General features: G+C 38.8%; 1 protein-coding gene across 1 annotated transcript in view; it reads right to left on the bottom strand.

The window, feature by feature from the left end:
* The window catches only part of Pde4d (phosphodiesterase 4D), a gene marked incomplete in the record, with an annotated part of 449,936 nt that overhangs the window by 239,745 nt on the left and 195,689 nt on the right, over positions 1 to 14,502 (bottom strand). Inside the window, 1 exon segment of the mRNA XM_029563417.1 lies at positions 1,554 to 1,745. Coding sequence (XP_029419277.1) covers positions 1,554 to 1,745 — 192 coding nt within the window.

Raw genomic sequence — 14,502 nt, 5'->3', positions numbered from 1 at the left:
CACACACACACACACACACACACACACACACACACACACTGTGAGCCTTGTACCTCTTACATCTGGACCAACTTGTTTGTTTCACTGTTACAGCCTTGGTCGACGTCTTCATCATACTTGGCCAACTTTTTTCTGCTATGAAGCACTTCTCTATTGTCTCTTTACTGTGCAATCATTCCACAGTAGAATAATATAGTCAAAATGCAATAAAAACTAGATTATGATCAAGGCCAAACCTTAGCTACAAATGTTGGTGGTTCCCACGGACCCTATTTGAATCCCCTTTCTCTCTTGCCATATTTTGCTACTTAAATAAATCTGAATGTCATGCCTAAATTACACCATGATTTTTCCGTACTTCACATTTTGTACAGTTGTTCCCTTAGTCTGTTATTTTCTGTCCCTTTCATTTGGGCAGAGAATCTTCCTTGGCCCCATGTTTTTATGGTACCTTGTAACTACCTCAAGGGTGGTACTCATACTTTATTAACAATGTTACAAAGTACCAACCCTCCTTTCCTCAAGGATTAAAAGCTCAGGAAGTATTTCCATTATGTACAAACAAATAAATAAATGTTCTGAATTTTAAACCTATGACACTGGAATAAAAACAACACTGAAATAGACCCAGTGGTCAAAGAAAGTTATTTAGGAAGGATGAAGAGTGATCATTAGAATACAACTGCCAAAATATAGTTAACAAACTGAACAAAACAAAATTTCATTTCTAGACCCCCATTTAGACCTGCTGCTTGGTGATCTAATACTTTTGTGGTCTTTTAGGAAACCAAGACTAACACTAGATCTACTGCAAAGGGTTTTTGAGATGTGTCATGAGATGTTGAGCATAAGAAGAAAATTGTCTAGATCCATAAGAAAGTGGAGGCCAAGTGCACCCATTACTGAACATGACTGTAAGTGATTGGTGAGAATAGGAACCTATGCAATCATTTCCTGAACAAAGAAAGAATATGAACTATATAGTCATCACAGGCACAGAATGTGCTATGTAAGTGTGAGCCATAAACCCGTCTGTCAGCTTTATCTAATTTCTAATCTGTGCCGTGAGATGATATTCATTCCAAATTATCTCTAGTGACATATTAAAAAAACTGTTTTAATTTGCATAAATCCCCTGAAGATCTCTTAAATAATGAGGCAAACCAATTTAACATCTGTATATATATTAATCAAAATATATCCAAGACACTGTTGATGATCATAGGGATCTTCAATCTGAGTTTAAGGCTTTTTAAAATATTAGAAAATATACATGTGATTAAATAGCTAAAACATGATCTTATATAAATCTAAATGGATGCTTTGAGGGTAAGTTTCCATTAAATATTTATTTCTTTTCTCAATGTATTTTCTGAACTTTATTCTTAAGAGTGACAGTGTATAACTGTTCAATCCACTATTCATCTTCAGCTAGATAATTTATTCGTTCTTTCTATATCAGAGGAGAATGATGCAGTTGAATGAGGTCATTGTTTAATATATCATCCACTTCAGGGATGAATTTACTTGTTTCTGTCCATTTGAATACTCACATATCACTGGCAATGGAGGAGTTTCGGGACATAGACTTTGGAGAGAGGTCATAATCGCTGTCGGATCGATACAAGAAGGACTCCCGGCGTTGACTGTGGACAAAGTTTGCTTGGAGAATTAGCCCAGATCCTGGGCTAGTCATGGGATCCAAGGGACTCCGTCCCGCAGATGTGCCATTGTCCACGTCGAAACTATGAATGAAGAAAAAGGAAATATATTGCTGTGAGTACTTATACCCTGTAATGTCAGCAAAGGAGTTAGCTTGAGTTTAGGAAATACAATGGAAAAAGGTGATTCTTGCTGGCAAAAATGATAATATAGACTGGAGATGTAGCTCAGTGACAGTGTGTCTGCCTCACACCCTGAGTTTGATCCCTGGCACGGAAAACAAAACAAAACAAAAAACCAAACAAGTCCACAAGAGCACAATATCATATTGAATTAACATGTTTATTTTCTTCAGTTTTTGACCATATAAAATGCATAGGTTTTTCTAAATTTAATTTTAGTTTATCAGGAAGTCATTCTGCAGGATTATTTTCCTCTGCACAGTACATCTATTTAATCATTAATTTTTATACCCAATTTTCTCCATTCTTTGTTACAAATATGTAACAGCCTTTATAATAATCTCTTTGACCCATTTCTGAGCCTTTATCAATTCTTCTTAAAATACAAACATGAGTACATTATTCTTCAGTTTATACACTTCAGTAACTTCCTTTGCCTTCAGGATGGAATCCAAACTCCTTGGCTAGATTGAAGGTCTTGAACATCTGCTCTCAGTTGCAGTCAATCATCTCCCCAGCACAAGATACAGGCTGACCCATTAGGCACTTTGCACTTCGCTCATGTTGAACCTCCTATCACAGGCCACTGGCACCCCAACTACTGTTCCCTTTATTACCCAGCCTTCTTTTGCAAGTCTAATTGACAGTTATTCTTGAGAACTTACCCTTTATCTGAAAGGCTGCCCTGACATCTCAGAGCTTCATAAAGCATCCTTTTCTATTCTCCCAAAGGCACTGTCCTATTCCTTATTGACAGACTTGACAATGAATTGGAAATGTTTCCCATATGGACTCCATTTCTGGACTAAGTTCTCAGAAACTGGTAACTTGAAATATTCTCAGCATTTCATGTGGCTCTTCAAAACCTTTCCCTGGAGCTGGAGGCATAGATCAATGGCAAAGTACTTGCTTGAGCCTTAGGCCCTAGGTTCAATCTCCATCTCCACAAAGCAAAAACAACAAAACTGCTAAGTGGGTTGAATAGATGATTGAATGAGTGGAAAGCACAGGCTTTAATACAGATTTTAGAGTTCTAGGACAAAAATTAGCCACACATAGTTTTTAATGTAATATTTCTTATAATCTAGATAAATTTTCCCAAAAGAACTTTTCTAGAGTGATGGCTTGAGATAGACCAGGAGGTATGTGGTTTTAAAAATTATTACCAAATAAACAAACAAATTCAAGTAAAGCTGTTACTGACATTTCCCCATTAGAATCATTATGCAAGACTGAATAAAATGCTCAGTGGTAGATTGCTGTCCTACATGCACTATGCCCTGGGTTTAATATCTAGCATGTGTTCAGGCATGCACACACACACACACACACACACACACACACAAATACACACACAGACACAATTTAAACAAACTGTTTTGTATAACTTTCACTAATTTAAAACATTAAAAATTCCATCTTAGAGTTATTAGTAGTTAGTGTTATTAGTATTAGAGTTATTTATGACATAAATTAGCCAACCTGGGAGAATAAGCTGGGGATGGATGATATATCATAAATCACCTATACAACCTATGATCCAACAGCAGCAGCACCAAATCCTTCAAGTGGAAAAGAGGAAAAAGTCACAATGTAGTTTAATCAGTCAAAACAGTGTTTTTTCAATTTAAAATGTTCTCTCTTTTTCTTTCTCTATTGCATATGAAATGGTGTGTGTGTGTGTGTGTGTGTGTGTGTGTGTGTGCTGTGTATGTAGTGATATATGTGGTATATGTACATGTTTTTTGTGCTGTATATGTAGTGATATGTGTGGTACACATGTGCGTGTGCTGTGTATGTAGTGATATATGTGGTATACATACATGTCTTTTGTGCTGTATATGTAATGATATGTGTGGTATACGTGTGTGTGTGTGTGTGCATGCGTGCGCGTATGTGGAGGTCAGGAGTCAAAATCCACTGTCTCCTTGGATTGTTCCCCACCTTATTTTTTTGAGACACATTCCCTCACCGAAGTTAGAGCTTTCCATTTGATCTAGACTGGTTGGCCAGTGAGTTCCAGGCATCCCCTGTCTCTGCCTCCCCAAAGGATTTTTTTGTCTTTTTTGAGACAGGGTCTCCAGGTAGCCCCAACTAACCTGGAACTCACTATATAGACCAGGTTGATCTTGAACTCTGAGATCCCCCTGCCTCTGCCTCTGGAGTGCTGCAGTTAAAGCATGCGCCACCATGCCGGGCCTCCCCAAAGATTTTTATGTGGATGCTGGCACTCTGATTTTGAGTCCTCATGTCTGTTTGGCAAGCATTTTATCCTCTGAGTCATCTTCCAACATCATTAATTTTCTTTTTAGAAAATTTTCTTTTTGAAAAAAAAATGTATGTATTTGGTTCTGTGAAGACACTGACAGATTATCTAGTTGACCATTCTCTTTATAGACAAGGATAGCGGGTCCTAGAAGAGCTGACTGATCAAAGTCACTGAGCTAGCTTGCCTAATAACCCATTGTTCCTGCAGTCCTCCCAGATGTAGTGCATAATTCTATAAGCCACACATACATTTCAGTAGCTGTGACACTGAACAAGAGGCATCTGACTCACCCTAATAGGGTAGCACTTCGACTATCCCAAGGAAAGAAAGCTAAGGAAGGCAGGGTCTTTAATGGTTAAATAGGCATATTGAGGAATTTTAGGAAAGCTCTTGGATGTGATTAAAAAAGCATTTATTAGGCACCCATTGCAAACACATTGTAATAAAAATACAAGCAGTAGCGTGAATTTAGGCTGGGATATCTGAGATGTTTCCACAAAGGAGCAATAAGTAAAGTAGGCTTTCAAAGTCACTCAACAAGCACCTGGAAGAGTTTACCCTATGAACAGGAAGGGTGGGAGTCAATTTCCCTTCAGGAAGATTGTCACAGACGCTTCTTAGCCTTAGGACCAAAGAATGGGAACTCGTATACAAAATACCTGCTCCAAGTTCCTCTTAATAACAGGGTAATTTTAATGTTAAATGAAGTAAAAAGAAGATATTCTTTCCATATTATGCTTGAAAAAAAGACTAGAAGTATGATGTTTGCTTTAGTTTTTCTCGGTTCAATTAGATAAATATTTAATTTTAAGAATCATTTTCTTTTTTAATTATAATAAATGTTTTCATTTTAATTAAGAAATCATAACTTACAGAAACACCTTGCTTTAAGTTTTGGAAACATATAACTAAATTATCTTAAAATATTTGATATTTCTGCCATAATATTATCTATGTAAACCGGTCAGAAAATGCCTGATCTGAAAGATTCTATGGCCTCTGCTATTTTTGTTTGTAGAGTGTAATATGAGAATTTGTCCACTAGATGGAGATAATTTCTTAACTAAGGAAAACCTATTTTAAATAAAGTGAAGGTCTAAATTATCTATTACTCGAAGACTCATTAAAACAACCTCTTCAATATTGCCTAAAACCTCACAATCTATTCAGGCTGCTTACTCATATTGATAAAAATTATAGTATGAAAACATTGGTAGTAGCTTTATGTTTTAATCTTTCTTTCTTTCTCTTCCTTCCTTCCTTCCTTCCTCCCTTCTTCCCTCCCTCCCTTCCTCCCTCCCTCCCTCCCTCCCTCTGGAATGCTCTCTCTCTTCTTTCTTTCTTCTTTCTTTCTTTTCTTTCTTTCTTTCTTTCTTTCTTTCTTTCTTTCTTTCTTTCTTTCTTTCTTTCTTTCTTTCTTTCTGTCTTTCGAGGCTGATCTGTAACTTTTGGCTCAAGTGATCCTCCAGCCTCAGCTCCAGGAGACACTGGGACTGAAGGCACACACTAAGCATGCCTAAGAATCTGCTTTAAAACCACACTGACAATGAAAAGCTGAGAAGAGTAGCTGGTGTTTAATATATCTTTACTTAAAGAAGCTCAAGAAGGCATTATTGAATTTCCATGATGTATCACTAAATATGTGTTATACTGGGCAAAGTTCCACAAATGTTATTAATAGTCTGGGAAAGTAGTCTAAGTGTGGAGAACACAACTTTTCCCAGAAGAGAAGTTTGACTTGGAGGTGGGCCCTTAGTTTGAGGAAATTCACAGTATGGATTTCCATTACCTTAAATACTCCTATTAGTGGGCAGGGGATAGCAAGGTGGGATGGAGATGGGGAGGGCGTCTGAATATGATCAAAACACATTTGCATAGAATTTTTGAATCAATAAAATTATTAAAAATTGCATAAATGTATGAAATTGTCAAAGACTAAGTAAAAAATATTATCATTGAAAAAGAAAAGGAAGGGGCTGGAGAGATGGCTCAGCAGTTCAGAGCACTGACTGCTCTTGCAGAGGACCATTTGATTTCCAGCACTCACATGGTGGCTACGAACCATCCTTAACTCCAGTTCCAGGGGAATCCGAAGCCCTCTTCTAACCTCTGTGGCACTGCATGACACGGGCGCACTCACATACATGCAGGCAATACACTTGTACACATAAAATAAAAATAATAATTTTTAAAAAAAGAAAAGGAAAAGCAATATACTGAGTATCCCTCTATGAAGCATTACCAAGTATCAGTGTTGATGAATGACCTTATAGAAAAAGGGATTTTTATATAATGAAGAGTTCTGTGAACAAACTTCTGCAGTTGGTCCTTTGTCCTTAGATTATCACTGGGATAAATTCAGATACATGCAACAGAGAACTTCTCAACAAGGAAGTAGGGTCTAAGTAAGGCACTAGAACTTGAAGCCATTACAGAATAAAGACCAAACTCATAGCACTCATTATAAATATTCTATAAGTAATAAAATACAGCATTGTGTGAGTTAGACTACCCGATATGTGATTTAGATGAACAGGTGTAAAGGAAGCTTAAAGCATAAAAGGATGTGCATCCTCAAAGGGCAGGAATAATATGGCCAGGCAGGACAGAGGTGGATGGGGGCAGAGAATGCCCAGCCAGGGTGAAGTAATAGAAGCAAACCAAGAATGGACAGCTGGAAAACGTGGGTAGAACTTTAAATGTTAACTCTTTGAAAGTGCCAGCCTGATGAACTCACAGGTCATATACGCCAAAGCTCATTCTGCAACCCAGCAATTTGGAATTTGCAAAATCCTCTAGGTTTGAACCCAACAATAGGGTATGATGCAGTTTTTAGAGCCTGTTTGGTGGGTCGCTTTACAGTTTGAGAAATCACCTTGAATTAAGGGAGTGCCAGGAAGTCTGTGAAACTCTTAGCAAGTGGAAGCTAGCGAGATACTCTATTACTCCATCAGTTTGCTTCCCTAACGTAGAGCAGACATGCACGCATGCTACAGGAGTTGACTTTTAGGTGATTACCAAGAAGCAATGGTACAGTTGCAGTGGTCCCTATGAGGGGCAGTAAGAGCTACAGCTGGTCTGCTCCATTCAGAGCTCTCGAAGGTTGTGTGTAGCTGGTGATATTTTTCTATGGAACCTTCCTTCCCCAAGAGACAGACAGAAATCAGACAAATTGACTAACCAATGGAAATGTTCTCAGCTCTCCCCCATTTCATTTGAGATGGATGGTGAGACGGCCTGGAGCTACCCCTCCTTCAGCTTCCTCAGTTGTCCCCGTACTTCCTATCTACTCATCTTGTAATTATTTGTCTGCTAAGAGTTATTTCTCATCCTTTTGACTCGGTGGTAGACCTTTCTTCCCTGGTTGAAACATTCTGCACCTGTTCCTGACCACTGTGTGGTCTCTGCTCTGAGACAAGATCCTGGATAAATCCATCCTCTCATCTACTCAACACTGATTGCCTGTTTGGAGCTCGAAGAAGGAGGGATGCGATGAAGACTGAAGTGGATGGTTTGCCAATAGTCCCCATCAGCACGCATCCCCAGGACTAAGAATTTTGTAGGAGCCTTCCTCAGGTTAGATCCTGCTGAATGCTTCTCGGAACCCTATGATCCTCAACTAATGGCAGGAGGTTTGTGAACTGCTTCTGACACTGTGCTAAGAGTGATGGGGTATTCATAATACAGGTCTTTCTGGTTCCTGTAACAAGGTGAGGAGATTCTAAAAACGTTTCTGTTAAAACATTCCTCGAAGTTAGAAAACAAGGGTTAAATTTCAAATCTTGGTTCTGACACTTTTTAATTACGTATTCTTGGCTAAGTCATCATGATTTTCTAAGCTCTCATTTCCTGATAAAGATAATCATTCATGTAGCTCTAGGACCATTATAAGAATTAGAAGAGAAAATGTTTAGGAGTGTTTGCCACATTGCCTGGCAGCTAACACATTTCCCAACAGCTAGCAGTCACTGTTTTAGTTTTATTATTCCTTATCTTCCATGGAGATCTTCCATCCAGGTCATTCTCTTTATCTGAGTCTATCTACAAAAAGCTCTGGGAAGAACCTAAAAGGAGAGCTGATGGAGGAAGGGTCAAATCTGGGGCGTCTACCCTGGCAATCAATGAGGTATCAGATGCTGGGCCAGCTTGCTCTCACTGCCTCAGTTGCTTTGAGGGCTCCAACCTCCTCCATAATGCTGGTGTGATAACATCCAGCAGAGGGTGGAGACTGTTTCTTTAGATATTATTTACTAAGGAGAAAGAACAGTTTCCTGGTAGGAAACACGGAAGGGTTGGAGGGCCTGGCAACATAGGTGGGGCTCTAGCTGAATATAATAGACAGAAACAAATCATTAGACCTTAGTCTCCAGACTGGGAGACTAGCTGTCCCATGTGTATTAGAGCCCATGCTGTTGGGTATATACTTCAGTGTTTGACTACTGAGGAGGAGGAAGGCTGTCTCTATAGCTTAATGGAAGAATCACATATTTTTCTCTTCATAATATTAAATAGCTCACTCATTATTTTCAAAGCCATAAGTTTACAAAACTTGTTTCTCATGACTGGTAGTGATACAAGTCCATTCAAAATTTCTCTGCAGGTCAAACAGTTTCTCCAGAATAAAGAAAATTCTACTTCACAAAATTCAGTATTTTAATATTTACTTTGCTGTGAGTTTCTAGAAAGACAATAGAAAATTGCATTTTATAGTGATTTGCATATATGACAATCTTTCTCAATTGAAAACTGAACATCAAATGTGAATAGGAAATCCAGAGAAGATATTTATCTTCTTTATTAGATTTAATGTCACTATGAATGTTAGTTTGCACAATATTTATATTTTCACAGAGAACAGGCATTTATGAGGCTTGCAAGATGCTCAGTGGGTAAAGTCATTGTTTTGCAAGCCTGTGGACCAGAGTTCGATTCCCAAAAGCCACATAAAGGTAGAAGAGGGAACTGAATACACAAAGGTGCTTCTGACCTACACACACACACACACACACACACACACACACACACACAAAACATTAAAAAGATTGCTTTGTTTATTCAGGGTCTTTTGTGGTTCCTTATGAATTTCAAAATTACTTTTCTAATTCAGTGAAATATGTTATTAGAGTTTTGATGGGAATTGCATAGAATTCATCAATTGCTGTGGGTAGAACAACCACTGTAGCAATTTAAGTATTCTAATCCGTGAACAAGTTTAAACAACAAGAACAAAAGTGGACAAGCGGAATTACATGCGACTAACCAGCTTCTGCACAACAAAGGAAATAATGAAAAGCATGAAAAGGTAGCCTATGGGTGGAAGGAAGTATTTTCAAGCCACATTTCTAATAAAGGGTTAATATTCATAATATATAAGGAACATATATATATATATAACTTACTCTGTAAGTCAAGAGCAAAAAGTAAAATAATAAATGGAAAACACACAAAGAAATAGCCATTTTTTTAAACATGGCTGACATGTATATGAAGAGCTGTTTAATATCACTAATCATCAAGAACACAAAAATAAAAAAACATCATCATGCCTGTTAGGGCGGTCGTTATAAAAATAATAACACATGTTGGCAAGGTTGCACAAAAATGAGAAGCCTTGCACACCACTGGTGGGACTGGAAAATGATGCAGTTGGTATGAGAAACAGCCTGGAGATTCCTCAAAAATTTAAATATAGAATTATCTATGATCCACCAGTTCAATTCCTGGATCCTTACCCAAAAGCATGGAGATAACTTTGCAGTGTGCACTGTGGCCAGGATGTGGAAATATCAAGAAATCTTTAGAGGAGAATAGATTAAAAAATGTAGTATATCCAGGCTGGAGAGATGGCTCTGTCGTGAAGAACACTGGCTGTTCTTGCAGAAGATCTGGGTTTAAGGCCCAGCACCCACATGGCAGCTAATAACTGTCTGTAACTCCAGTTCCAGGGGAACTCTTCTGTCTTCCGTGGACATTGCATGACATGGGTGCACTTACAAACATGAAGGCAATACACGCATCTACGTAAAAATAATAAATAAAATATTTTTTTAAGTGGTATATCCATGTAGTGAAATATTATTGATTCTTAAACAGGTAGAAAATCCTGTTGTATTCTAGAACACTAATGAACATCAAGGACATTATGCGAGTAAAATAAGTTGCTCACAAAAGGACAAATATCTGCTGCCACTGAGAAATATAATCTAGCCAAACTTGTAGAAGAAGAAAGAACAATGGGGTGAAGTGTTGGTTATGTAACATGAATACACGTTAGACACCTAATGCGAACTACTGTGCCTAGAGCAGCAGTGGTGCGCTGTACACTTGAACATTTGAGGAACATTTTCATGTTGTGTGTTTTTGTTTTTAACCCTAATAAAAAATAAAACAAGGATCTTAAATGGCCCTACCACAAGACTGTTGCACTGAGTCTGGAAAAGCAAAGTCTGCATTTGCAGGGTGAGACCCACATTGGTATCTGTCACCCAGAAATAACAAATCAAGTCATAACTATGCACATTTTCAACTGGCAGACGTGCCGAGAGTGGCAAGAGGGAAGCGACTGTTCCTGAACTTCCCTGTAGGCCTTGAGCTGACAGACAAATCCCCCAGGCTTCACTGTGATTGAGACAGAAGCACAGAAGTGTGCGCTTCTTTCCCTACACCACGTTATTTGCTGACTTTGACCAAGAGCATAGAGTGAGCTGTAAAAGATCCAACTTTCCTACCCTGCTGGACATAGTGGTCAGACAGAGCTCTGCAGGAATGACTTTGTTTCCCTTTCCTTGTTCTGCTTCCTCGGGCTACTCCCAGCCTTCTCCATCCCTGAACCAAGAGATTACATAGCCAAGACCCAGTTTTCCTCTGTTTTCAACAAGCAAAGAGGGAGTGGAGACTGCTTCTATAGTTATTTATTTTTCTCTGCGATACAGAACAACTAAAATTGCTTTAAGAAACTCACATTGGAACATGGATATTTTTGTGTTGTGTCCCCCGCTCCTTCCCACTCTCTCACACTTATTCTTCATAGTGCAGACAGAATAATCCTGCTAAAATGATCATCAGATTCCTGCAAGTCCCTGCTCTACAGCTCCCAATGGAAGCCAATCTTATATAAAGAAAAACCGTGTCCTCAGGTGGCTGCATACTGCTGCATAGTGGCCCTTGGAGATATGGGTCCTGCAGCCTCTCTGACTGTACCTTGCATTTTCATCTCTTTGCCTTGCATAGCTTAATCCCTTTCTCTTTCTTGAACTTGTGTGTGTGTGTGTGTGTGTGTGTGTGTGTGTGTGTGTGTGTGTTCCCAGGGGCTTAGATTATGTTTTCCTAGTCATTAAGCTCCATTTGAAATCCATGGTGTGCTACCCTCAAACTTGTCTTTGTAAAATTGACACCTTAATCTCTGAGCTTTAACCGTCCTCTCTTTTTTTCCCTCCCCAGTATTCGCTAGCCTCTTATAAACTGTTAATTTTAACTTACTATCCACTCCATCGAATGTATGTTCCACATGTATGGACATTTTAATCTATTTTCTTTGGTTGTTTTGAGACAAAGTCTCCTTGTAACCACAGTGGGTCTGGAATTCACTATGTAGATCGTTCTGGTCTAGATCTCACATCCACCTGCTTCTGCCTCCTCATAGCTGGGATTAAAGGTTTAAAGGCTTGTGCAAGCATGTCAAGCTCCCTGTTTTCATTTTTTTTAATCATTATTTTATGTGTACAAGTGTATTGCCTGCATGTATGTGAGTGCACCTGTGTCAGGCAATGCCGTGGAAGTCAGAAGATGGTGTCGAATTCCCTTGGAACTGGAGTTAAGGACAGTTCTTAGCTGACACATGGGTACTGGGAATTAAACCTGGGCCCTCTGTAGGAGCAGTCAGTGCTCTTAACTGCTAAGGCATCTCTCCGGTACCTCTGTTTTCGTTTTTAATGTATCAGCAGCACCTATAATTGTGTCTTGTGTGTAGTACTTGCTCCAGTAAGTCCTTGCACTGCAAATACATGGATACCTTTAGATACAGAACTACTGTCTACTGGTCTTTTACCATGGTTATGTATATGGCTCTTCAAATGGACTTCATTATTATTATTTTTTATTATTTTATTATTCTATTTATTTATGTTTTATTTCATGTGTATGAGTGTTATGCCTGCATGTATGTAAATGCACGCATGTTGAGCAGTGCCTGCGGAGGACAGAAGAGGGTGTCAGATTCCCTAGAACTGGAGTTACAGATGGTTGTTAGCTGCCATGTGGGTGATGGGGATTTGAACCCAGGTCCTCTGCAAGAACAGCTAGTGCTCTTAACCACTGAGCCATCTCTCCAGCTCCATTATTATTATTTTTAAAATTTGGCAAGTAATTGGTCATTTGTTTAAAGAAAGAATCTTTTTTCAAAATTTATTTTATGTGTATGAGTGTTTTGCCTGCATGTATGTGCCTACAGCACATACATACAATACCTACTGAAGTCAGAAGAGGGCATTGGATCCCTTGGAACTGGAGTTATGGACTGCTGTTAGATGCTCTGTGGGTGCTAGGAACCAAACCTGAGCCCTCTGGAAGAGCAGCTAGTGCTCTTAACCACTGAGATACCTCTTTAGCCCCAAGAAAGAAAGTGTCTTATAAACTAAAAAGACTGAATATTTCTTTTTAAGAGATGATTTGGGAAGGAACTTAGAAGACTGGAATCTTAAACACATTTTAATGAGGGGACATTTTATACATTTTCGTGTTCAACCGGCAATCAGCCACATACTCAGGGGGTATCAAGGTTCTGTGGCACATTAAGCCCACACAATTTTCACACAATTTTCCAAGTGTTCTTTGAAGAAAATATCTTACTTTTTCAAATTCTCCAAAAATCCTTAACTATGTGCAGATGCCAGGTCCTCTCTTTCTTAGAACCTGGAAAGAACTCAGGCTAGGCAGGAGCCTGGAGCCTGATCTTCTCAGTTATAGCAAACCTGGATCTGCTATAGTTACACAGCAGGAAAGGACACGAGAAAGAATGAAATGGCCCAAGCTTCCTGTTATCTCCACACATCTTCCAATGATTTCTCCACGGATGATTAGCTCTGGTTCTGAGGAGTGAAGGGGTGAGCCCATCATTACGGCATTTCAATCACTTCAGAGGTTTGAAGAGAGCCATTTTAAAATGTATTGTCTCCCTACAGATTATGATTTCGTTTTTTGAAGTGGGTTTTGAAAATGTGATTCTCAATTACTTCTCTGGCTATAATGTATACAATTTAATTTCCAAAAGCCTTAGCTGAATGTACAAGAATTAATAAAATATTCCTTTGTGAAAATCCTTACAGTATATATTAAATAGATGAAAGAAGTTAAGGTAAAATATAGTTGAAAACAAAAATTAATATCTCTGCTACAATTTCTTTTAAAGTAAAATATAGCTCTGATTTTTCCCCCTGCTAATGGATGTGAAAACTCACCATGTTTTCATCTGAATCTGTACTCTCCCTCAAACAGGTCAGGAAACCATTCCCTAGCCCTGCTATTAAGTCTATTTTGGAGAAGTGATATTGCTCAGTTTCCAACCTCAACCATCCAAACACATGGGTTTTCTACTCTCTGGGTAGAAGAGAGCAGAAAACTGCTACATAAAGCTGTGTGGCTGCAGTTAGACACCACTTTACTCCTGCCCTGGTAAAGGATTTACAGGAACATTTTCCTATGATGTTCATATGTAATCACTCTCCTCTGAGATTCTCTTAAACTACATCATGGAGAAGAAAAGAGGAAAACACAAATGCTTACACCAGAGTGCATACATCTCAATCTGTAATGGGCACAAGATCAGCTTTCATCTGTGATTTCTTATATTGAGGTATTATAGTTACTACTTTTAAGGTTTTAAGACAACTGAGATTGGCTGCTGAAAAGAATGTGAGATCACCTTCAACAATGATTTTAGAGTTAAAAAATCATAGTTCTTTGAAATGGTTTTATATACAATTGTATTGGAAGGCAAAAATGATCTTTGAAAAGTAAAGAATTCAATAATCAAGACTGTGACTGTGGCAAATTCTGCTCCTTGCCTGTGGGAGTCCATTCTCTGCTTGCCCCTTAGTACAGAAGTTCTCATCTAAGGGCCTCCCTTGCAATCAGATCTGGTCATGTGACTGTATGTGGGACGCAACACTTCAAGCTAGTTCAGGCTGACCTAACCTCCCCCAAAGGTGTCTCTGAGTGTTCCTTGTCCTTCTAGCGGGATGTGGAAGATGCTACAGCGGGAAAGATGGTGGAGACGTGAGCCTGGTCCCTGGTCTTGAGGGCAAGAACGAGAGCTATGCATTGTAAACACCACCGGCTAATATCACCAGTGTTCAGGTCTTAATTTGGGGGTTTATTAAAGTAGTAATACTC

The sequence above is a fragment of the Nannospalax galili genome, unplaced genomic scaffold (genome assembly GCF_000622305.1).
Source record: "Nannospalax galili isolate Female #2095 unplaced genomic scaffold, S.galili_v1.0 scaffold1016, whole genome shotgun sequence".
Classification (NCBI taxonomy): domain Eukaryota; kingdom Metazoa; phylum Chordata; class Mammalia; order Rodentia; family Spalacidae; genus Nannospalax; species Nannospalax galili.
The sequence above is the reverse complement of the archived record's forward strand: the minus strand, read 5'-3'. Positions and strand labels throughout refer to the sequence as shown.